This window comes from Ammospiza caudacuta, chromosome 4, assembly GCF_027887145.1.
Source record: "Ammospiza caudacuta isolate bAmmCau1 chromosome 4, bAmmCau1.pri, whole genome shotgun sequence".
Classification (NCBI taxonomy): Eukaryota; Metazoa; Chordata; class Aves; order Passeriformes; family Passerellidae; genus Ammospiza; species Ammospiza caudacuta.
In genome coordinates, this window is record NC_080596.1 from 72,802,301 (window position 1) to 72,826,125 (window position 23,825).

Sequence of the window (23,825 nt, forward strand, 5' to 3'; positions counted from 1 at the left end):
TTTCATTCCTGTTTAACCTCCCCACTGAACCTGCTGCTGTGGGATGAGGGCAGCTCAGCAAGACTGCCTGCCTTGTCTGATTTCCTCCCTGCCCTGCCTGCAGCTCCTCTGCTCCCACTGACAGCACTCTGTGATTTGTGGCCTGTGCTGGCCCAGTCTCACAAACCCAAATTGGAGGCAGGCTGGTGACGTGTGCTGGCAAGAGCAGGAAATACGTGGTGCTGCTGCTGCTGCAGGGGACAGCTGGAGCTCTGGACAGAGGGTCCCTGAGCAGCAAACTTCCTGCAGAACTGGCTGGGTGACGAACACAACGTGAAACAACAACAAGGAGGAACAAACGATGGGAAGTGCCTGCCTGCCCAAGGCCAAGCTCGGTGTCTTGCTTGACCACATCCGGCCAGCTGCTGAGCCAGGAGCTGTGGCTGCCCAGGGGCAGCTCCTGTGCTCACTGCAGGAACTCCTCATACTCCTTGGGCAGCAGGGAGCCCTCACAGGAGCCTCTCCTGGCTGCTGCTGCTGCTGGTCTGAATGTCTGAAGTGGAGAGGGAGCCATCAGCAGGGGAGCCACTGCAGCTTTGGCTCTGCTCTGAGGCTGCAAGACAGGGACAAAACACAAATCCTTGTGTGGGGAGGTGCTGGCTGTGCCTCACCTTGCTGGGATTCCTGCAGGAATGTGGCCAGGAGGGCACAATCTGCTGGAATGTGGCCAGGAGGGGACATCAGAGCCCCTCCAGGCTGCTCACACACAGGACTCACCTGCCTGGGCTGGTGGCGCTCCGGGCGCTGCTCCCGGGGCTGGGGCTGCTGCCGGTGGGGAGGTTTGTACAAGGAGCTCCTCAGGTATTTGTACAGGTTGCTCTTCAGGTGCAAGGGGTTGTAAGCAACTTCCACTTCCAAGTTGTTCAGGGCACTCTGCTTGGAAGAGAGAACTTGAGTTTGCTACAGGATGTGACAGGTGGAAGCTGTGGGGTTTGCATGTTTGTGGTTTTTTTGGTTTCTTTTTCGGGGACAGGGTTGTAGACACTCCAAACCACCCACCCTGCAGTGAAAGGTGAAGGGATTTTTGGCTGTGCTAAAAATTTTTGTGTTATAGAACAAGAGGCATCTCCAGACAGATCTTAATGGATTTAAACATCCCCTTGCAGGATGCAGTCCTACCCTTTCCCATGCCCAGAATCCAACAAGCTGGAACTCCATTTCTGGGCACTGTCACCCCCAATTCTGCTTCACAAGGCCTCTTTTCCCCCAGCAGACACCAACATTGCTCCCAAGGACAGGCATTTGCTGTTCATGGAGAAAGTTGTGTACTGGGAAGGAGTTCTGGAGTGCAGCATCACACAGTGTCACTAGACATTGTCACAGCCATTTCCTTCTCTCGTTATCTGCAGAGGTGATAAGGAGAGCTGATAATGAGTGACTCACCTCGATGGGGCCCCTGACTCGCTCGGGGTGCTCAGCCAGGAGGGCTGGGAAGGCTGATGGCAGCAGGAGCTCTCTGATGGCCACTGCTTTCACCAGGAGAGTGGCAGAGTCAGAGGGGACAATGACATAATAGGGGTGCACCACCACGTTCCAGTTTGGTCCCGTGTTCTGGGGCTCCTGCCTGGCCAAGAGCATCCACTTCCTTTTCTAGAGGGTAAAATCCAGGTGTGAACAACAGCAACAGCAACAGCCACTTCCTTCAGCACTGCCACCGTGGGCTCAGGGCAGGCACACTCACACATAGGAAGGGAAACTATTCTGCAGCAGGGCTGAGGACAATATGGCATTTAGGTTTCTTTAGCAAGTCTTAAAAACACTCAATTTTGGTTTGCAGCTTGTCAGTAACAGCCAGTTCTCCACAGTCAAAGCCTTGGTAAATTATTTTTGCTGTTAAAGCCTCAAATCTAACTCCAACCCTGGCATTTGCACTTCACACCTCCAAACACTCATTTCTGGTAGGTTTGAGGGTCTTCCCTAAGCTCTGATGAGCTGTAGCATCTTCCCAGCAGATATACAAGCCCAAGTCTGGCCCATGAGGTGATGTTGGAGCTTTTAAAATGTTTCCAGACAGATGTTACAAGGTGTGCACTCACTGTTCCCTTTCCCTGGCCATCCCTCCCCATCACAGAACCATTTTCACACACTCACCAGGAGGCTGTGACACAAAGCATGGAAGCTGTGCTGGTTTGTCTCCAGTTCATCCCAGTCCAGCTGCCAACAGCTTGTGGGCTTGATGATGAAGGGCAGCCCATAGAGCACAGACTCACAGACCCCTTCAGACTTCAGAGCCCTGCCAGGACACAGCTCATATTAGTGCTCAGCATTGTAAGAACAGCTTAGAAATTATCCTGGTTTTCCTATAAAGACGCCGGAGAGCATCTCTGTGCCCTGAACTGCTGCCAGGAAAGTGAATTCTTGGTGAAATCACAGCACTGTGAGGCTTTGCTTAGGCTCTGATACCAAATTAATTGGTGTGGCCTCATTAGGTAATGAGAGAGCAGAATTATTGCAATTAAACATTTCACTGGGGTGAAAGAACTTTAGCAGCAATGGCATCTGTGGTGTCACCCTCACTGAGTGCTGTGGTGACCCCAGGTGTGATTGTGGTCTGCACGTGGGCTGTGCTGTTCCATGAAAAATTATCCTGTTTTTTCTTATAAAGACACTGGAGAGCATCTCTGTGCTCTGTCCTGACTTGCTGCCAGGAAAGTGAATTCTTGGGTGAAATCACAGCACTGTGAGGCTTTCCTTAGTTTCTGACATCCAGTTAATTACTGAGGCCTCATTAGTACTGAGAGAGCAGAATTATTGCAATTAAACATTTCACTGGGGTGAAAGAACTTTAGCAGCAATGGCATCTGTGGTGTCACCCTCACTGAGTGCTGTGGTGACCCCAGGTGTGACTGTGGTCTGCACGTGGGCTGTGCTGTTCCATGAGGGGAAGAGTGATGGAAATGAGGGTTTTTCACAGCAGAATTTGGCTCACCAGCACCCCAAAGCCTCCTGGTGATGTCAGCAGGCCCCAGGAAAGTGAAGCTTTTCTCACACCCTCCCCCAGTGGAAGACAAGGAGCACCACTCACTTGAGCACCCGGAGTTTGTGCAGAGCTGGGGAGGGCCAGGCTGTCACATGCCAGGGAGAGCTGGCATCTGCTGCTCTCCCAAGGCCATCAGATGTCCCCAAAAGCAGGGCTGGGTCCAGCAGCCTCTCCTGCAAATCACACTTCAGGCACACTGGGAAAGGAGAATGGGTTAGGTCGCTGGGATGGGCAACGTTTAGCACGTGACATGCTCAAAGCATTTAAAAATTAATGTTTTCTAGCAACTGTTGGGGGAAGGAAAATACCAAAGCCTGGCACAAGGCATCAACCTGTCCCCAAGTCCCTTTATAGGGGCAACACAGCCTTTATTTAAGTGCACCTCTCTGTAAAACAGCCTTTATTTAAGTGGAGCTCTGTGTAAGAGCCTTTATTTAAGTGCAGCTCTGGCACAGACTCTGTTTTAAACACAATTTTTAGGGCTATTCAGCTCCCAAGGCTCCTTTTTACCTTGGCCACGTGGCTGTGAATTCACTTGCCCCTCCAGGCACATTTTTGCTGCAGAATGGAAACAACTGCAGCCTCAGCAGCTGAAGCAGCAGAAAGCAGCTTTGTAAACCTGATGATTTTCCAAATTATCCACAGACCTCATCTGGGTCTCTAAATGGGAGGGAAGGTGCCCATAGGACAATCCTGGGTAACTTTTAAGGCTGAGGGATTCAGGAACTCCTTGAAAGGGGAGCAGAGGGAAGAGAAAATGAAATACTTAAGGTGTTTTTGGGTGCAGCAGCGTGGCCAAAACTTCCTGAGGGAAGGAGGAGATGGAGCTGTTCCCTCTCTGTGCCATGGTCATGGAGCCAGGTTTTGAACAGCATCTCCAGGCTGATGACATTGTCCTCTACAGTTTGCACCTCGATGTCCATTCCCAGGATTGCCATATCTGCAGGAAAAAAAGAAAAAATAGGTGAAAAAGCACCAATATTTCAATTCCAGTTGTTAAACTTCTTTGTTGGAGGTGCAGACAAATGTGGTTTGATGTAGCAACAACTTTTAAGCATGGAGAAATGTAGGCTGGACAGCAGAGTTAGGCAGGATATAAACAAGATAAACTCAAAAAAAACCCCCAAACCACCCACAAATAATATCTCAAAGATGCATGCAGATGAGAAGCTGCTTGAAGTCCATCAGATATAAATAAAATGGGATAAATAAAATAAAGGGAAGGAAAAAAAAAAATTGCAAATTGCATAAGATGTGCAATATAACCACTGGTAAACCCAGAAGGTGCAGTGTGGTAGTACTAATAGCTTCACCATACAGCCAGGATGTGGAAAGGCTTTCTCAGAAAAGGGATAAATAGCAGAAATAGCATTTTTCCACCCTTGTTTTTACCAGGCCAGCAAGGGGATAAAAAACAGCGCTGCATACTTCTACACTGAGAAATCTTTTCATTTCTAATGCCATTTGGCAAAAATAACAAATGCATTAATTAAAGCCCCAAACCAAAGAAAAATCTCAAGAAATGAAATAATTTCTAGCTGGTAAATAATCCAGGACTCCTGTAATGACTGTAATTCTTCAGATGCTCTGCAGGACACACTTTCTGACTGTCCCACACTTTCTGACTGTCCCCACCTCCCAGCCTTGAGGCAGAGATTATGGTGGTTGTTTGTCTGCAGCAAAGCAGACTCAGCTCCCACTCACAACAGGAGATCTTCCACACTGCCCTTGCTACTAAAAACCTTTCCTTGTCCTCTCTGACTGTCCCTGGCTGCCAGGATATTTAATTTTTTTTTTAATTCTTTACTTCTTTTTTTTTGTTCTTTCTTTATTTTTTTTAGTTGGAAGCTGCTCTTCATGAACTGAGCTGGTCCCACCTCCAGCCCCTTGCCCTGAGTGTTGTTCCCATTTCCCTGCAGAATTCACTGCTGTAGGATGATCCTGTTTTGGGTGCATTCCCTACAGATTTTAGACATGAGATTCTCTCAGGGATGAGCACTGAAGAGGGCATTAACAGCTCAGAAGACAAAGCACCAGGAAATCCATGTACTTAACTTTTACAAACAGCAAAACACAGCTGACAAAGGGAAATATTTGTGTTTTGGGGCTGGTACATGCTTTAGTTCCTCCCTCAGTAAATATTTTAATGGTTTTATTTTCTTAATTTTTTCCTCTGTAATAGATATTTAATCACTTACACATCTGCAGTTGCACAAGACATGACAATTTTAAAATAAATTCACTAGGAAAAGCAGGTTGGGGTGCCAAAATCTCCTGTGCAGGGGTTCCAAAGTTCCTGGAGAGCAGAGCTGGGTGGAGAAAGGAGCCCTGGGATTGCAGAACATGGGCTGGGGTCATAAAAAAGGTATTACTGCTTTATCTGCAGGACTGGTTGTTTGTTTTTATCAAAGAGAAAGAGCTGGGAGCTGTTATCTCCAGCACATGCAAATATTCACCTTTGTTAGCAAAGGGTCTGGCAAGGCTCAGCTGCTCTCAGGGAGTGGAATGGGCAGGGGAAGAGAAATAACAACATCAATAATAATAATAATAGTAATAATAATAAAATTATATAGATATTTTATAATACAATATAATTATAATATTATTACAATACAATATATTATATCTAATTATTTATTAATAATAATTATAATAATAGTAATAGTAATAATAATAATATATCAATTGTATAAAATTAATATTATATAATTATGAAAATAGTATAATTATCTTGATAGTATATTATATAATTACAATATAATTATAATATAATATAATTGTAAAATATATAATAAATTATTAATAATAATCATGATTATGATAATTATGATAATATATTGATTGTATACAATTAATATTATATCATTATAATCATGGTCTAATTATATTTATAATCTATAATATAATTATAATATAATTGTAATATATATAAAAGAAATTATTAATCATAATTATAATAGTGGTTATTATTATTATGATTATAATACATATAATATATTGATTGTATAAAATTAATATTATATAATTATTATAATAATAGTATAACTATATTTGTAATATATAATACAATTAAAATATTATTATAATCCAATAGAATTGTAATATAGATAATAAATTATTAATAATAATGATAATAGTGGTTATTATTATCATTATCAATTAGAGACCAGTCCATGCAAAGGCCAAACATCCTCTTGATTATTTCCCCAGACTTTTCCCACCTCAAATGTCCTTCTCTCCATGGGGCTCAGTTAAATCACTTTGCTCTGACTCTGAGACCTCAGCATGTTCAAAGCTGCTCTAAGATTTGCCCATGTGAGGTTTTCAAACTCCTGAAGTCTTTTCCAGCTGCACTGACCTGGGAATGAGCCTATGGAGGGGATATCCTGATCTGCTCTGGATATTAAAAATGTGAGTAGGTTCAAATAACCCCTAAATAAACTAATGGAAGAAATACCCTCAGTGAAATGAAGCTCTTGATGAAGTGCTGCATCACAATATTTATTTTCTAGTTCAACACAGCACCAATCTTGCACTTTCTGTACACTGGATCTTGCAAATTCAATGCTGTTTACTGTAATTTTTTAATAGGAGAATGGATTTTTATTTGTCTGAAACAGAAGGAGGGAGCTCCAGTGGGTGTCATAAACCAGTTGGGCTCATCTTCCCAATTATCTGACTTATTCATCCCCCGTTGTTTTCCTTAGAGAGCAAATAGTTCATCCACTCAGAAAATGAGAATTTCATCCCTTGACATTTCAACGGCCTTTATGTCCACATTTATAATTTATTCCATTTACTGGATGAAAGGGCTACACAAAAATCCACATTTAGAAATAATTTGGGTGGGGTTTTGCATTCCCTGAAGCAGCCCTGAGACAGAGAGGCACAGAGCATCTCCTCCTGTGTGAGCTGAGCCTTCCAAGGCTTCCCTGCAGGATTCCCAGCCCCTACTGGGACAACTGAACAGAAATTTGCTGCAACCATGAAAGAAAATAAACAGCAAAAAACAAATAACTCTGTCTGTCCCTCAGTAAAAAACAGAAATAACCCTTTTAATCCTGCTGGAATCTGAAATACAAAGAATTTCAGAATTTAGGGCCTGTAAGCCAAAGCTTAGAATTAAACACAAGATTTGATCTGAGACTTTAGAAAAGGTTTCCAAACTTAAGTGCTAGAAGCAAGAGTTTGGATTTATAGTTTAAAGCAAAGACATGTTAAGCTAAGCAAAAGAAAGTTTAGAGTTTTAGAGTTTAAGATAGAGAAAAATTAAAGTAGCCACAAAGGAAAACACAGAAATTAGAATGCAGTACTGTGAGTTAGTGTGTCATAAATTACCTGAGAAAACTTACACTGTAGCATGAGTCCATAAGACAAAATATTTAAGGATTGGGTCAAACCCATAAATATCCTTTATTAGTGCAGTGTTTTATTAGTCAATAACTCCTTAAAAAATCTTGTAATTAAAGGTCTTATAGCTTTCTGAACATTGCTGTAAGGATGTGAGCTGAACTCATCCTTCCTGCCTATGTAGAAGATAAGAAAAAACAAACCACATCATCTAAAAAGCTCAGAAGTCCTGTCTCTAACTCATTCAGAACTTCAAAAATCCCCACATAGTCCTCTCTCCCAGGCTGCACATTGCTGGCAAGAGTTACTGTCACTGACCAAGCCTCTTAATTAACTGTGTTTTTGTCTTTGATACAGTTCCTGCCTCCTGCTGCTGCTTTCCTCCATGCTCAGATGTGTTACCCCCAAAACTCGATGCCTTTTTCCCTTTAACCCCCACAGTGAAGCTGTGTCACACATGAATTTTAAATTACACCAAGAGCTGAAGTAACACACTGCCAGTTCTTGGCTTCTTTTTTCTGTCAAGGTTGGGATTGAAGCACTTGAGAGACTATTTCATGTTCAGACTCAGATGTTTATTATTTCTTATCTGTGTTTCAGTCTCACAGCAGTGAGTTCTTCAGCATTTCACTAACAAGGCACAAAATGACCCCATATATCTCTCTACAAGGTCTTTTAAGGAGAAACTACCCAATTAAGAAATGATACCTAAATTATTTTCACTTTTAACCCAATAACTAATCACTCAAAGTCCACGGCGTGGACTTTTCTATCCAATGACACAAAACCACCCAAACCCATGGAGAAGAAGGTGGAGAAGAAGGTGAAGAAGGAGGAGCAGCCTCTGCCCTAAAACCTCCATCTTGCTTTATATATATTGATATATTCTAAACCCTTAAACTCTTAAGTTTTGATAATACACATTTCTGTTCAAACTCCACACCCACAATCCCGGTTCTATAATTTAATTTTGGAATCCTTCTCCACAACCTCAGGTTAAATTCAGTGTTCTCCTGGGGGTCAGAGCCTGTCAGCACAGAAAATCTAAAATTCTCAGCATCCAGGACTCCAACAATGCAGGAGATCTGTAAGTTCTACAAGCCCCAGAGAAGTTCTGTGGTACAAATTTCCTCCAGGCACAGCAGTCCCCACTGACCCAAGGGACATTAAATGGCCCAAAGGGAAGTGGCAGATATTGGACTGTCCAAAGCCATAAATTCCCTAAAAATGCCCTCCACTCACCACTGCTGGGCTCCTCTGCTGGCACACACTGCTCCACATCCTCAGGCTGCAGGAAATCTCTCTTCACCACCTCAATGACCTGTATTCTTCTCAGGCTCACCAGGTCTATGTCTTGTAACTTCTTTTCCAGCTGCTTTACCATGTCTCTGCTGGGCTGGCTGGTCAGAATTGTGATCTGAAACACAAATCAGAGCATGAAGAAGCTGCCTTTACCCCAATTCTCTCTTGGGAGGTGAAGATGTTGGGTAGCACTGGTCTCATTTATGAGAGAGGAGAAATCTTGCTGAAATATCAAAAGAAGATTTATAAGCTTTTTTTTTTTTTTGAGTTTTGGCTCACATTTAAGCCAATATGAAATGGATTGAGAGGTTCACTGGTTTTGTGCTCTGTGCTTTGCACTTGTGATCACTGAGTTTCTGTGTGTAAGAAGGGAATTGTACATTAATTATAGTTCAAATAGATTAAACTTGGCCTTCTCTCTTGAAAGCTGAATGGGAATGTCAATTTTTTTTTTAATGTATCCAGTCTATCCTAAAGATATTTCCAAAGAGAGCAGCAGTAGGTGGGATTCCCAAATTTTTGCCTGATATTGAAAAAAGGAAACAAAAATTCAACTTACTCTGCATAAAAAAATGCTTGTGATGGGGAGAGGAGAGAAATTGCAATCACTTAAGTATCTGGAGCAGAAAGAGGCCTTTTTTGAAACTTTTTTGGCCTTTTGTAAGGGTAAAACTCCTTCCTGCCTGTAAGTGAGCAGAGCCTGACCCTGCAGCATTTCTTACATCCCCTTGCAAAGAGGAGTACAATAAAATTGCATAATCTAGAAGAACTAGAAGAATAATTGCATAATCTAGAAGGACATCTTAGGGGAGTAAAAACTCCCTGTATCCATGGATTAACTGAATTTTAATGTAGCTTGTTCCTTCAAATATACTAGAAAATGTCCTGGATTTTGTTGTGTGTCAAAAAATGTCTTGTGCCCAAAGCATGCTCTGTTTGTTCCAACCCCCAGCTTTAAAGCACAAATCACCTTTCAAATGATCAGGAAAAATACCTGAAAGGCCCAAGAAAGGCAGAAAAGTTTCCTGGACAGACACTGGGAGTGAGTCTCAATTGCAGCCTGATCACAGAGTGACTCTGTGAGACTCTGGAAGGGTTTAAGGACTTAAACAAAGCAGAAAGACTTGGCAAATTTCACTTGTGGCAATCTCAATTTGTTTTTTATGACTGGCAGGTGGACCCTAAACCTGGGCAGTCTGAAATGCTGGATTGTTTGGAGCTGATATTTTCTGCTGTCCAGAGGAAAACACCATTCCTGTGTGAGTCCTTTCCCCTCCATAACTCCCTGTCCTATCATGTCAGTTACTATTTTAAAAAATACTTCCACCTGTGAACCTTGCTCTGCTTTCTGCATTCACACATCTGTTCTCATGTGTTATTGGCAGCTTCCCTCCCCTTTATGCAAAATCACACATTCAGAGCTGAAAACACAGCCACCAAAATCCACCAAAAGTGTGTCCACCCAAATCCACCACGAGTGTGTCCACCAAAGCCTATCAGATCCTGGACCAGGACAGCTTTCCCTAGATGTGTCCCCTTTTCCACAGGAATCTGTCCAAGGGATTTGAGGACTTGATTTCAGGACTTATGGACAGTGGATCTCTGTAACACCCAGAGTGCTGAATACCTAATTTTTTCTGCATGTTCACTGCACATTAAATACACATTTATAAATCACAATGATGTGGGATGGTTCCCACTCACCTTCCACCATTTTCTTACCTCAAGAGAACTATTTGTGGAGCCTCCTGCTGCTGTGTGCCTGCTGTACTGCTTGAACTGCTGCAATCCATCCTGCACAGCCTGCAGCACTCCATTCACCCCCTGGGGGAAGCAGCCTTCAGCTGGCAGCGAGCGGAGCTCTGAAATGCAGGCTTGAACTCGGGCAAAGTTTTCTTTCACTTGCTGCAAAACAGGGTTCAGGGGGCAGGAAAGGATGGGGTCACCATCTGTTATCTTCTGTTCATTGGGCAGTTTTCTGTATCTGTTCCACAGCCAATCCTCCCTTCAGGAGATATTTTCTGTTAATAGGCCATTAATTATTAATTATCTTCTGTTAATGGGCTAGTGAGTGTCCCTGCATGGCTGATCCAATTCCACCATCCCATGGGGAGATGCTCCGCCCAGGGGAGGAGCCAAGCATTCCTACCTGGATCCAATCTGAGCTTTGGGACACCCCAGCAGCCTTTGCCCCCTGCATTGCCAGAGGAGCAGCTTTCTGCTGCCCTGCATGGCCAGAGGGAGCCCAGGCCCATCTGCAGCAGCCCTGGAGCTGCAGAGGAAAACTCCCCCCTTGTGCAGGATCCCTGCTGCAGCAGAGCCACAGCTGGCACTGCAGGAGGGCTGAGCCCCCATGGGATGGGGCTGGGACACCCCCTGACACACAGGGGGCAGGTTGCATTCTCACTCTGGCTGTGGTTTGTTTTAGTTTGTTTGTACTATTGCATTTGCATTTTTAATTTTCCTAGTAAAGAGCCATTATTCCTACTCCCATATCTTTGCCTGAGAGGCCCTTAATTTCAAAATTATAATAATTCAGAGGGAAGGGGTTTACATTTTTCCATTTCAAGGGAGGCCCCTGCCTTCCTTAGCAAACACCTGGCTTTTCAAACCAAGACACCTGGTGTCAACAACATAAAATGTTGCAACAACATAAAAATAAACATGAAATAAAACAACATAAAATACCTCTATAAATAATAAAACAACATGAAATACCTCTGCATAATGTAGAGGAAGGCTGGTGGTCACAGAGAAGTCAGCTCACCTGAGCCTCACCAAGAACCCAGCAGATAAACTGGTACATTGTGGCCACAGGAAAGATACTGAGTGAACTCTACAAAATTTATTTTAAGCAGTACAAGACACTGCTGCCAGAGGTCACCTTCCCCACTGAAGAGGCAGCAGGTGAACATTTGACTCATTTTGCTTCAGGTGTGAGGAGCTCTGGGTCACTGAAGCAGCCCTGAGCCCTGTTTGCAGGGTGGGCTGTCAGTGGGACTGAGTGGGAAGCTGCAAAGGCTCTGCTCAGTCCTTACTCAGTGCCACATTCAATTTTTTGATGCTTCAATGCTGATTTCTTATCTTGCCACCATTTATTCTTCCCCAGTTATCCACTTTCATTCTGGCTTCTCTTTCTTTGCCCTCCCTGCCCTTTCCAGGGAGGATTTATGGACTCTGCTACAGTGGGAACAGAGACCAGAAACAAGCACAGAGGAAAGGTTAAACCCAGGGTAAGTGTGTGTGACACTTCCCCATGTACTCTCCCCATCTCTATTTTCAGTTCTGGGGCTTTCCTGACTTCATGATTTGTCTAACACAGCTCTGAGAAACAGCTTCAGTACAGCAGCTGATGTCTGCTATTGGAATGTAGCACCCAAAAACCCAGCAGAGTGAATACAAAGAATGGCTTGGAAATCATTAAAACATTGTAGAAATGTTTTACAGTTTAACTTATCATTTGTTCTTGATTTACCAGCCAGAACAGAGAAGGGACCTACTCCTATTTACAGGAAGAAAGGATAAAAGACAAGCATGTTCTTCAATATTAAGAAATCCCTGGAGGATAAAGCAAATAAATGCAAATTAGGAACCAGGTATGGGTTTCACAATGACAGTTATTAACCACTGGATGAAATTCTCAAGAGAAGTACTTGATTACCCATCTTCTCTTCAGATCAAAACTAGATGGCTTTCTGGAAGGAAGTTTTAATGAAACAGGGGTACTTTAGGGAAATACAATAATCTGTGATGTGAACATACATAACAGTGATCTAAGGGCTCCTCTGCCTTTAAAAACTGTGACTATGGAAATGAGGAATTGTTGTTTAAATAAAAAAAAAACAGCTGATAGGAGCAGCAGTCATAGGATTATCCTTGTCACATTATCTATAACCTTTCCTACCAAACAAACACCCCCATTACCCAGAGTCTTCTTGCAGATCACATTTGCTAATTTACTCTTGATCTCTGGCTTTTTATTTTTCTCAAGATGTGAAGAATTGACAAAACTCTTCAGAATGTTTCCACCATAAAATGGAAGGGTTAATCCTGTGTGTTTACACTGATGCTGTGTAAATGGCAGTGCTCAGTGTGATTATTTCTAACAGGATGACTTCAAAAATTCTTGTGAACTTTTAGATGCATATTTGTATTCCCAAACTATTACTGCAGAGCTGCTGCTTACTCTCCATCTACATTTATTCCTGTGCAGAGCCCTAAATGAGAGCAATATTTGTTCTGACTTAGATCTCTGTATTTAAAATCTGTGTGGATGTGGCACTTAGGAGCATGCTTTGGATTTGGCAGGGTTGGGTTTAGAACTGGATTTAGTCTTAGAGGACTTTTCCTGAAATCACAGAATCATCTGGATGTTTCTCAATTCAACACAGATATATATTATATATATATATATTTTCTTATATTTATTTATTTATTTAGATAGATAGATATAATATATATATATATTTAGGTAGGTAGATAGATAGATAGATAGATAGATAGATAGATAGATAGATAGATATTCAGCACAGATATATTAAAAAATATATATTAATTATGCCCCTTTCCCCTTCAATATCTAGAACCTCACATATTGGTAATATTATATATTTTTAAATTTTTTTTTAAATTCTGCACATTTCCCCTTCAATATCTAGAACCTCTCACATACTGGTAATATATTCAGCATATATATATATATATATTTTTTTTTTTTTTTTTAAATTCTGTACCTTTTCCCTTCAATATCTAGAACCTCTCATATACTGGTAATATATGTAGCATAGATATATAGATATATATTTTTTTTTTAAATTCTGTACCTTTCCCCTTCAATATCTAGAACCTCTCACTTACTGGTAATATATTTATTCACCACAGATATATATATAATTTTTTAATTTTTTTTTTTAATTCTGCACATTTCCCCTTCAATGTCTACAACCTCTCACACATTGGTAATATTTGTCCAGCTCCAGCTGTGTGTGATAATTCTGACAGAGAAGCAGCACAGCACAAAGCAGCACACAAAAGGTGCAACAGATGCTCCAAACCAGATGTTTTTGGAAGGAAGAGCACAAAACCCAATTGATCAGGTTGACAGATCAAAAATGTCACTCCTCCTTTACAACTTTATGAAATTTATAAAATTTCATGAAATCCACCTCACGGCGAAACGATCGTTCTGAGAACCGCTGATTTTTAAGATGTGAATTTCTATACAGATTTTTAGATATGAATTTAGACATAAAGAATGAATTCTTTTTTTCCCCTGAGCAGCAGCATACCGTGAAGGGCAGCAGACACTCCTGCTGGGGCTGCACCACGTAGAGGCTGAGCAGGGGCACCCTGCAGGGCCCTGCCAGGCCGCAGGCCAGGCACAGGACGTTCTCCAGAGCCTCGGCGAGCACGGAGCAGGTGCTGGCCCAGCCAGGGCAGGTGGCATCCACCACCAGGATGTGGGATGGCTGCTGGCTGGGGGACTTGGCAGCAGGGAAAGCTCTCCGTGCTTCTGAGGGGAATTTTCTGGAATTCATGGCTTCTGCACGTGGCTGTTGTGTGCACGGTGATGCAGCTGAATGGGAGAAATCAATAAAGAACAGCGATGAGTGAGGCTCTCCCTTAGAAATCTGATAAAATTGCTGAGAATTTCAGACTTGCTGTGCTAACAACACTGACCCCCAAGAGAACACTGCATTTGACCTGAAGCCACAGAGAAAACTTCCAAAATTAAATGATAGAACTAAGATTATGAGTGTATAGTTTAAATACAAGTGTGTAATATAACATAGTTGAAAACCTGAAGTTTAAAGGTTTAGAATATAGAATAGAATAGAATAGAATAGAATAGAATATCATAGAATATAATATTAGAATGTAATATTATAATGTAACATAATATAATACAATATAATATAATATAATATAATATAATATAATATAATATAATATAATACAATATAATACAATATAAATACAATACAATATAATACAATATAATACAATATTAGAATATAATATAATACAATATAATACAATATAATACAATATTAGAATATAACATTAGAATATATATATATCAAAATAAAAATTTTAAGGCAGAAGTCAGTCCTTCTTCTTCATTTAAGTAGTATTGTGTAATTAGATTAAAAACTTCACATTGCAAGTCACAAGTAGTTAGATATTAAGTTAAAAATTAAAATTTTTAGCATGTAATTCAAATAAAAGCATAAAATATCACTTCAGATACTTAAGTTATTGCAATTTCTCCACCCTTTCCATCACAAGCAATTTTATTACAAAGTTGAATTTTTGTTTCCTTTTCTCAGTATCAGACTAAAACTGGGTGATGGGAATCCCACCTACTGCTGCTCTTGTTGGAAATCTTTAGGATAGACTGTATAAATTAAAAAAAAAAATATATAAAATTTCCATTCATCTTTCAAGGGAGAAGGCCAAGTTTATTCTATTTGAACTATAATTAATGTGCAAGTCCCTTCTTACACACAGACTCAAGGATCACAAGTGCAAAGCACAGATCACAAAACTTGTAGATGTTCCTCCAGTGAACCTCTCAATTCCCTTCACATAGTAAAAAACCTGAAGTTTAAAATCTTAAAATATAATATATATATATATAACAAAATAAAAGTTTTAGAAGAAAAACTGGTCCTTCCTCTTCACCTTCTTCTTCCTCTTCTTCTTCATGAATTTAAACAATACTGTGTAATTAGATTTTAAAAAACCACAAGTAGCTATTAAGTCAAAAGTAAAAATAATTTAGGTGTCATTTCTTAATTAAGCAGTTTCTCCTTAAAAAACCTTATAGAATACAAATACAGCTCCATTTTTAATTTGTTAACATAAAGTACTATAAAACTCAGTTTGCAAAACTGAAATAGAAATGAAAACTAACAAACACCTAAATCCAAATTCTGGACAGGAGTTTGCACCCAAACCCTGGGGAGATCAGTCCCTGTTCCTTCACCCTCAGCAGCACGAGACAAGGAGCTGGAAAAGCCAAAGAGGCCAGCAGGAAAATCCTGCACATCCATGAATTTTACTTTGTGACTTTTTTAGGTAAAATTAATTTTTTTTTAAATTTTTATTTATTTTTACTTTGTGGGTGTGAAGAACCAACTTTTGTCCTTCTGAGTGTCAAACACCTGGGATGAGCTCCTCCACAGATCTTGAATTTGATTTTTGTTCCCCACTCCATCTCCCTTCAACCTTAAGCACAAGAGAATTTTCCTGTTAAAATTTTCTTTTTTACTTCGTGAGCACAAAAGCCTTTCTAAAAATCCCCACTTCACGAATTCCATGCCAATCCTTCAGTCTGTTTGTAAAAATACAGGAAATTCTTCAAAAATTAAAAGTGTTGGTGTAACTGCACACATCTTGTTATGAACAGGGATAATTTTTTCTCCCTACAGTTTTGTTCCCAGCAGAATTAGTAAAAGTTTTTGGAAGGATTTACACAGTTGGGCTCTGGCCTGTCATTTGTGGGGTGTGTTCAGCTCTCACAAACAGCTCTTTTATGGTCTCCAAGGAGACAAGATACTGCATTTCCTACAGCCTCCAGCACTTTGGAGTAAGAACTTCTGTAAGGCTTGGGAAGAGCAAGAAATGAGTTTTTATCTGGCTGAAGAATCATCAGAAAAAAATAAAATATCTGAATTTCTAGGATTCCTTAGGATGTCTGTCAGTGCAGGCAAAACAAGAGTGATCACAGCCTGAATTTCAAAACTGGGATTAACATTTCAGAGCTGATGAAAATGTTATAAATACAGATGTAGATCATGGAGGTATCTTGCTTTGTTTAGTCCTCTTGATTGTCAAATGCAAAACTGCCAGATATCACTTCAATCAGTGTCTCTCCTGAAGCTTTTCAATTTCCAGCAGAGTTTACTCAATTACTGCACTGAATCTGGGAATGGACTTGTCTGTCTGAATTTTTTCTGATGAGGTTTCAGTGCTACTGAACCCTGCAAGCCCCCAGAGCTTCCTCAAACAAGGAAACAAAACCCATCCTGTCAGAAATCCACAAGAGCTGGGCCTTAGCATTGGTTTCAGAGAGGAAAATTATCTTTGATGCTGAAGCAGAGAGTTTTCCTAATTTTGGATGAATTCTCTCATTCTTGGCTCTCTACTTATTTGTAGTTCCAAACTATTACTGCAGAGCTGCTGCTCATTCTCCATCTACATTTATTCCTGTGCAGAGCCCTAAATGAGAACAATATTTGTTCTTACTGACTTAGAGCCCTGCATTTAAAATCTGTGTGGATGTGGCACCGAGGAAGATGCTTAATGGTGGATTATTAAGGACTATGCTTATTTTAAAGTGGTTTTGTTAAAACAAATCCCTCATCAAGTCCTTACCATTAAATTTAATTTCTTCACAATTGTGGTGTCTTAATTAATCTCTGCTTAGCAATATTTAAATGCATCTCTCTACAATATTTGACAATATTTGACCTCTTTTATAGCCCTAGTGAGGCTGGAGAATGGAGGAATTCTGTGGTAAAAAAAATTCTGTGGTAAAATGACATTTTCATTTAGGCATTGGGTGGACTGACAGAGCCCATCCCAAGGGATCCTCCACAATTCCATGAGAATTGGGTAAACTCTGAGTTCTGGCAGCTGGTTTGACATTAAGTTATTGCTCAATAAAGCAGAACTCTCCAGGTGTCAGGGCTGGTGATGGGCATTTTGCTCAATGCAAGGAGACACAAATTGTGCAGAACTAGAAAGAGGCAGAAAGGAAATTTCTTTACAGTGAGTGATTTGTGACTGCTGAGGACATTCTGCAGTTGCACATCATCCTATGTGCTTAGTTTGTTATAAAAAAATTATTAAATAATATCCAGGTAGCACCAAAGCCACTGGTTAAAGAGGATTGAGGATGATTGGTTTTAAAAGGTGCCATTTTCAGAGTTAGCTTCAAATCCCTGAGAAACAGGAATATTCTCATGTGGAAAAGAAATCAGGCTGCATAAATGAGGGTTTACTAAAGAATAAACTGGCTGTGCAGTGTGGATGGCCTCTGGTGTGAACAGTTTTTTCCACCTAGCCTAGAAAAGAAGGTATTTATTTAAAAAGGTCAGGATGAACAGAAGAATAAAGAGTTGTCAGAAAATCAATCTATTGAAAACAAAATTATTCCAGAAGATATTATGTGTTACTCTATTCATCAGTGCTATAATCAATCAAAAATAAATGGCTTTAGGCTTGTGCTTTTATTGACATAAAATCATCAAGCCTTTGCAAGAATTGTCACTTCATATTAGTGTTAAAATCACTCATTACAACCTCTGGAGGTTCTTGTTTTTTTTCTCAAAAGAAGAGGAACTATAACACTGTAGGAGTTTAGAAAAAAGTCATTTTTAACTCCTGAATCACTAAAAATGAGAATGAAATCTTAAGAGAGCAGCAGAGCAAGGACAAACTGCTGCAGAATTCCCAGGTGGATTTTTGTGGAAAAGGAGCCAACTCAAACCTCACCAGGAGAGCTGGGCTATGAGGGTGCTTGAGTGACAGGCTGGAATTGCCAGAATTCAATTTCTAGGAATTGTAAGAACTCAGTGATCAGATTATGGACAGGATAACAAATCCTCATGGGGCAGCTGCTCCATCTTCCCTGGCATCTTGATTAGGAATCCAGGCTGACACCTTGTCAACACACACCCTGTAACCCAGAAAAACCTGCATCATCCATGGGCAGGATAAAAACCTGCATCATCCATGGGCACGATAAAAACCTGCATCATCCATGGGCACGATAAAAACCTGCATCATCCATGGGCACGATAAAAACCTGCATCATCCATGGGCAGGATAAAAACCTGCATCATTCATGCCAGGATAAAAACCTGCATCCTTCATGCCAGGATAAAAACCTGCATAAAAACCTGCATCATCCATGGGCACGATAAAAACCTGCATCCTTCATGCCAGGATAAAAACCTGCATCATCCATGGGCAGGATAAAAACCTGCATCCTTCATGCCAGGATAAAAACCTGCATCATCCATGGGCAGGATAAAAACCTGCATAAAAACCTGCATCATCCATGGGCAGGATAAAAACCTGCATCATCCATGGGCAGGATAAAAACCTGCATCATTCATGGCCAGGATAAAAACCTGCATAATTCATGCCAGGATAAAAACCTGCATCCTTCATGCCAGGATAAAAACCTGCATCCTTCATGCCAGGATAAAAACCTGCATCATCCATGGGCACGATAAAAACCTGCATAAAACCTGCATCATCCATGGGCAGGATAAAAACCTGCATCATCCATGGGCAGGATAAAAACCTGCATCCTTCATGCCAGGATAAAAACCTGCATTATCCATGGGCAGGATAAAAACCTGCATAAAAACCTGCATCATCCATGGGCAGGATAAAAACCTGCATCCTTCATGGCCAGGATAAAAACCTGCATCATTCAGGGGCAGGATAAAAACCTGCATCCTTCATGCCAGGATAAAAACCTGCATCATCCATGGCCAGGATAAAAACCTGCATCATTCATGCCAGGATAAAAACCTGCAGTATCCATGGGCAGGATAAAAACCTGCATCATCCATGGGCAGGATAAAAACCTGCATAAAAACCTGCATCATCCATGGGCAGGATAAAAACCTGCATAAAAACCTGCATCATCCATGGGCAGGATAAAAACCTGCATAATTCATGCCAGGATAAAAACCTGCATCATCCATGGGCTGGATAAAAACCTGCATCGCTCATGGGCAGGATAAAAACCTGCATCATTCCTGGGCAGGATAAAAACCTGCATCCATCATTCATGGGCAGGATAAAAACCTGCATCATCCATGGGCAGGATAAAAATCTGAATAACCCATGGGCAGGATAAAAATCTGAATAACCCATGGGCAGGCTGGGCTGCAGGCAGGGAATCACCACTGAGGCTGCAGGGAAAATCCTGGGATACACCCAGGGCTGGAATTGTCCTCCATGGCTCCTACAACCTCAACTCTTCTACCCCGATGTGACCTCCGAGTGTAAAGTTTCAATCTTATTGTGATATTTTCATATTTCCTGTACTGTTTTGGGGTTGTTTTGTTAAAGCTTTAGGCAGCAACAGTCCCTCAGTGCTGGCTGGATCCTGGGAGCAAGGGAAGGCAGAATTTGTCCCACAGGAAATCCTGTGGCATGTCCCACCTGGAACAGCAGGGTGTGCTGAGGTGGCTCTGGCTTTTGAGGTCACTGCAGGGACTGGGAGAGCTCTGCTGGGATGGACTGGGACTGGGAGAGATGTACTGGGCTGTACTGGGATTGGGAAAACTGTACTGGGCTGTAGTGGGACTGGGACAGGTGGACAGGGACAGCTGTATTGGGCTGTACTGGGATTGGGAAAGCTGGACAGGGACTGGGAAAGTTCTACTGGGTTGTACTGGGATTGGGACAACTGGACAGGGATAGGGACACCAGTACTGGGCTGTATTGGGGTTGGGACACCTGTACTGGGGTGAACTGGGATTGGGACAACTGGACAGGAACAGGGACTGTTGTACTGGGCTGTACTGGGATTGGGAAAGTTTGACAGGGACTGGGACAGTTGGACAGGGATTGGGACACCTGTACTGGGCTATACTGGGATTGGGACACCTGTACCAGGCTGTACTGGGATTGGGACACCTGTACTGGGATTAGGACACCTATACTGGGCTATACTGGGATTAGGACAACTGTACTGGGTTGTACTGGGATTGGAACACCTGTACCAGACTGTACAGAAATTGGGAAAGCTAGACAGAGATTGGGATTCCTGTACTGGGATTAGGACAGTTGTACTGGGATTAGGACAGTTGTACTGGGATTAGGACAGCTGTACTGGGCTGTACTGGGATTAGGATTCCTGTGCTGGGCTGTACTGGGATTAGGACAGCTGTACTGGGATTAGGACAGCTGTACTGGGATTAGGATTCCTGTACTGGGCTGTACTGGGATTAGGACAGCTGTACTGGGATTAGGACAGCTGTACTGGGATTAGGACACCTGTACTGGGCTGTACTGGGACTGGGACAGCCGTGTGTGCCTGAAGGGTGGCCAAGCCCCCAGGGGGTGTCAGGGCAAGCCAGCAGCTCTGCTAGGTTCCTTCACACCCCATCCTGTGTTTCCCAGACACATTTCTCCTTGCTGCCATCCATTTTCCCTGCACTGGACACTGTGGGAAGGATGGACGGGGAGGGAAGCACCAGGTCCAGCTTTTGCCTCCAGCCTGGGGCCTTGATGGGGCATTTTGGTGCTGCAATTAAAGCAGAACCAGGAATAAACTTCTCTGCCTGGTGTCTGTTTTGTAAGGTGCACCTTTCATCCCTGAACTGGGTTTTCCCCCACATTTTCACTCAAATTTGCTCCACACCAATAGCGCCTGAGGCTGCTGCCCTTGGATGCCTTAATTGCATTTACAGAGGAAATGAGCACTAATTATTAACTTCCCACGGAGCAACTCCCACAGGAGGGTGATGTTTTTCACTTCCCAGCTCCCAAATACCCTCACAAGGGTTTCCCCGAGGGATTTGGGGCAGAATTTCCCTGAGGGATTTGGGACAGAATTACCCTGAGTAATTTGGGACCCAATTTCCCTGAGGGATTTGAGGTGGAATTTCCCCGAGGGATTTGGGATGGATTTTTCTTGAGGAATTTGGGACAGAATTTCCCTGATGGATTTGGGGTGGAATTTCCCAAGGGATTCAGGACCGAATTTCCCTGAGGGATTTGGGACCAAATTTTCCTGAGGGATTTGGGGCAGAATTTCCCTGAGGGATTTGGGATGGAATTTCCCTAAAGAATTTGGGGCAGAATTTCCCTGGGGAATTTGAGGCAGAATTTCCCTGAGGGATTCGGGGACCAAATTTCCCTAAGGGATTTGGGATCAAACTTTCCTGGGAGATTGGGGCTGGATTTTCCCTGAGGGATTTGGGATGGGATTTCCCTGAGGGACCGAATTTCCCTGAAGGAATTCAGGACCGAATTTCCTTGAGGAATTTGTGATGGAATTTCCCTGAGGAATTTGGGAAGGATTTTCCCTGAGGGATTTGGGGACCGAATTTGCCTGAAGGATTTGGGACAGAATTTCCCTGAGGAATTTGGGATGCAATTTCCCTGAAGGAATTCAGGACGGAATTTCCCTGAGGAATCTGGGACGGAATTTTCCTGATGGATTCGGGATTGATTTTCCCTGAGGGATTCGGGGCCGAGGCTCCTTCCCCGCTGCCGTGTCTGCGGCCGGGCCGGGCCCTGCCCGCTGCCGCCGCCGCCGGCGCTTCCCGATCCCGGCTCCTCCCGGGGCTGTTCCCGTGGGATTGCCGCCATGCGGGCTCGGACCCACCTGGGCGGGGCCGTTTTCCCGCTCCTGGCCCAAATCCCGGGTGAATCCCGGGTGAATCCCGGGTGGATTCCGGCCGGGCGGCGCCTCCGCGCATGCGCAGGGAACGCTTCCCGCAATCCCCAATTTGGAATGCTCGGGAGAACCGGGATCGCTCTATTTCCCAAAAATCTCATTTTGAGACCCTCCCAGCGCATCCAGCACTGGTTTAATTGTTTTTACTTTCACCATCCGATCAGCCAAATGTTAATTTTGACAAAATTAACCCCGCGAGCCTCAATTAAAGCCAAAGGGAGATGGAATTTTGGACATTTGGGATTGGAAATTTATGGCTCTTCAAGGGGTGTGGAGATACCAGGAGATGCAGAAGCGATTAAGGGATGGAAAGTTGGAAAATTCCCTTTTGAGAAAAAAATTATTAAATATTGGAACCCTATTTACTGAGAATTTTAGACTTTCTGTGCTGACAGGCGCTGACCCCCAAGAGAACACTGCATTTAACTTAAAGCCATAGAGAAGGCTTCCAAATTACATGATAGAACTAAGATTATGAGTGTATAGTTTAAATAAAAGTGTGCAATATCACATAGTAGAAAACCTAAAGTTTAAAGTTTTAGAATATAGTAATATAACAAAATAAAAATTGTGTTATATATATATATAGGCAGAATAAGGAATATAGGCAGAATAAATATAGCCAAAATAAAGGCAGAAGCTGGTCCTTCTTCACCCTATTCTTTATAGATTTTAGTAGTATTATGTAATTAGATAAAAAAGTCCACATTGAGAGCCACAAGTAGTTAGTTATTAAGTTAAAAATAAAAATAATTTAAATGACATTTTAAAATGTCTTTAAAATCCTTCCTTGAAGGGTAACTGTATTTTCGAGATAAAAATTTAATGGCATCAGTTTGCAGCTGTGCCAGCTCAGTGACTGCAAAAGGAAATCCAGGATTTCTCTAGGGGGAATGTTTTGGCTGGATTTATGTAAACAAATTTTTACTGTAAATAGAATTATTGATATTTGCGTTGTTTTTCCTGTTTACTCTTTGCATTTTCGTCTTGACTTCCAGCTCCATTGTGGCATGAGGGAAAGGATGGGTAGAGAATCAAGGGGGGCAGGTGGACGCTCAAAAAAAGAAGTTTACAGCCTCAAAAATGCCTGAAAACTCACAGGAAGTGTGTGTGTGTGTAAATACTTAAAAGTTTTAAAGTTCCTCATCTTTATGCATTCATATATATTTTATATATTTACAAAAATAGATATGTTTATAAAATAAATATAATATATTAAAAAGATATTTTATGTATTGAGAAATAGATAATATAATTATATATACTATGTATATTATATATAATATATGATGTATATCTCATATATATGATATATAAAATATAATTATATCGATATATGTTGCATATATTATAGGTATAATTATATACATAATAGAATATAATATATGTAATTATACATATAATAGAAATAATTATATAGTATAATAAATATATTTGTAGATATTACAGATAAAATTATATACAATATATTATATTTTATATATTATATATTGACAAATACATATAAATATATAAAAATAATTTTATATATATAAATAAAAGTTAATAAATACATATGTACATAAACACAGACACACATACATATATATATTTACACGTTGACAAAATTAATATAGGTAAAAAGTGTTTTTAAAACAAAAACCGTGTCTGCTGTCTGATATACAGGATTTTAGCACATAAGAAAGCTCTCTCTATTAAACCGTAGGGTTTGAAAGGGCA

The 23,825-nt window shown here is 41.4% G+C and overlaps 1 protein-coding gene across 1 annotated transcript; it reads right to left on the reverse strand.

The window, feature by feature from the left end:
• Nucleotides 1-396: 396 nt before the first annotated feature.
• M1AP (meiosis 1 associated protein) lies at nt 397-22,207 on the reverse strand. The gene is made up of 10 exons (XM_058804357.1): nt 21,826-22,207; nt 13,960-14,246; nt 10,394-10,576; nt 8,612-8,786; nt 3,786-3,959; nt 3,065-3,215; nt 2,131-2,272; nt 1,423-1,629; nt 757-912; nt 397-592 (listed from the first exon to the last, which is right to left on the reverse strand). The coding sequence occupies exons 1-10, from the start codon at nt 22,205-22,207 to the stop codon at nt 446-448; spliced, it is 2,004 nt and encodes a 667-aa protein (XP_058660340.1). The 3' UTR covers nt 397-445.
• Nucleotides 22,208-23,825: the final 1,618 nt, after the last annotated feature.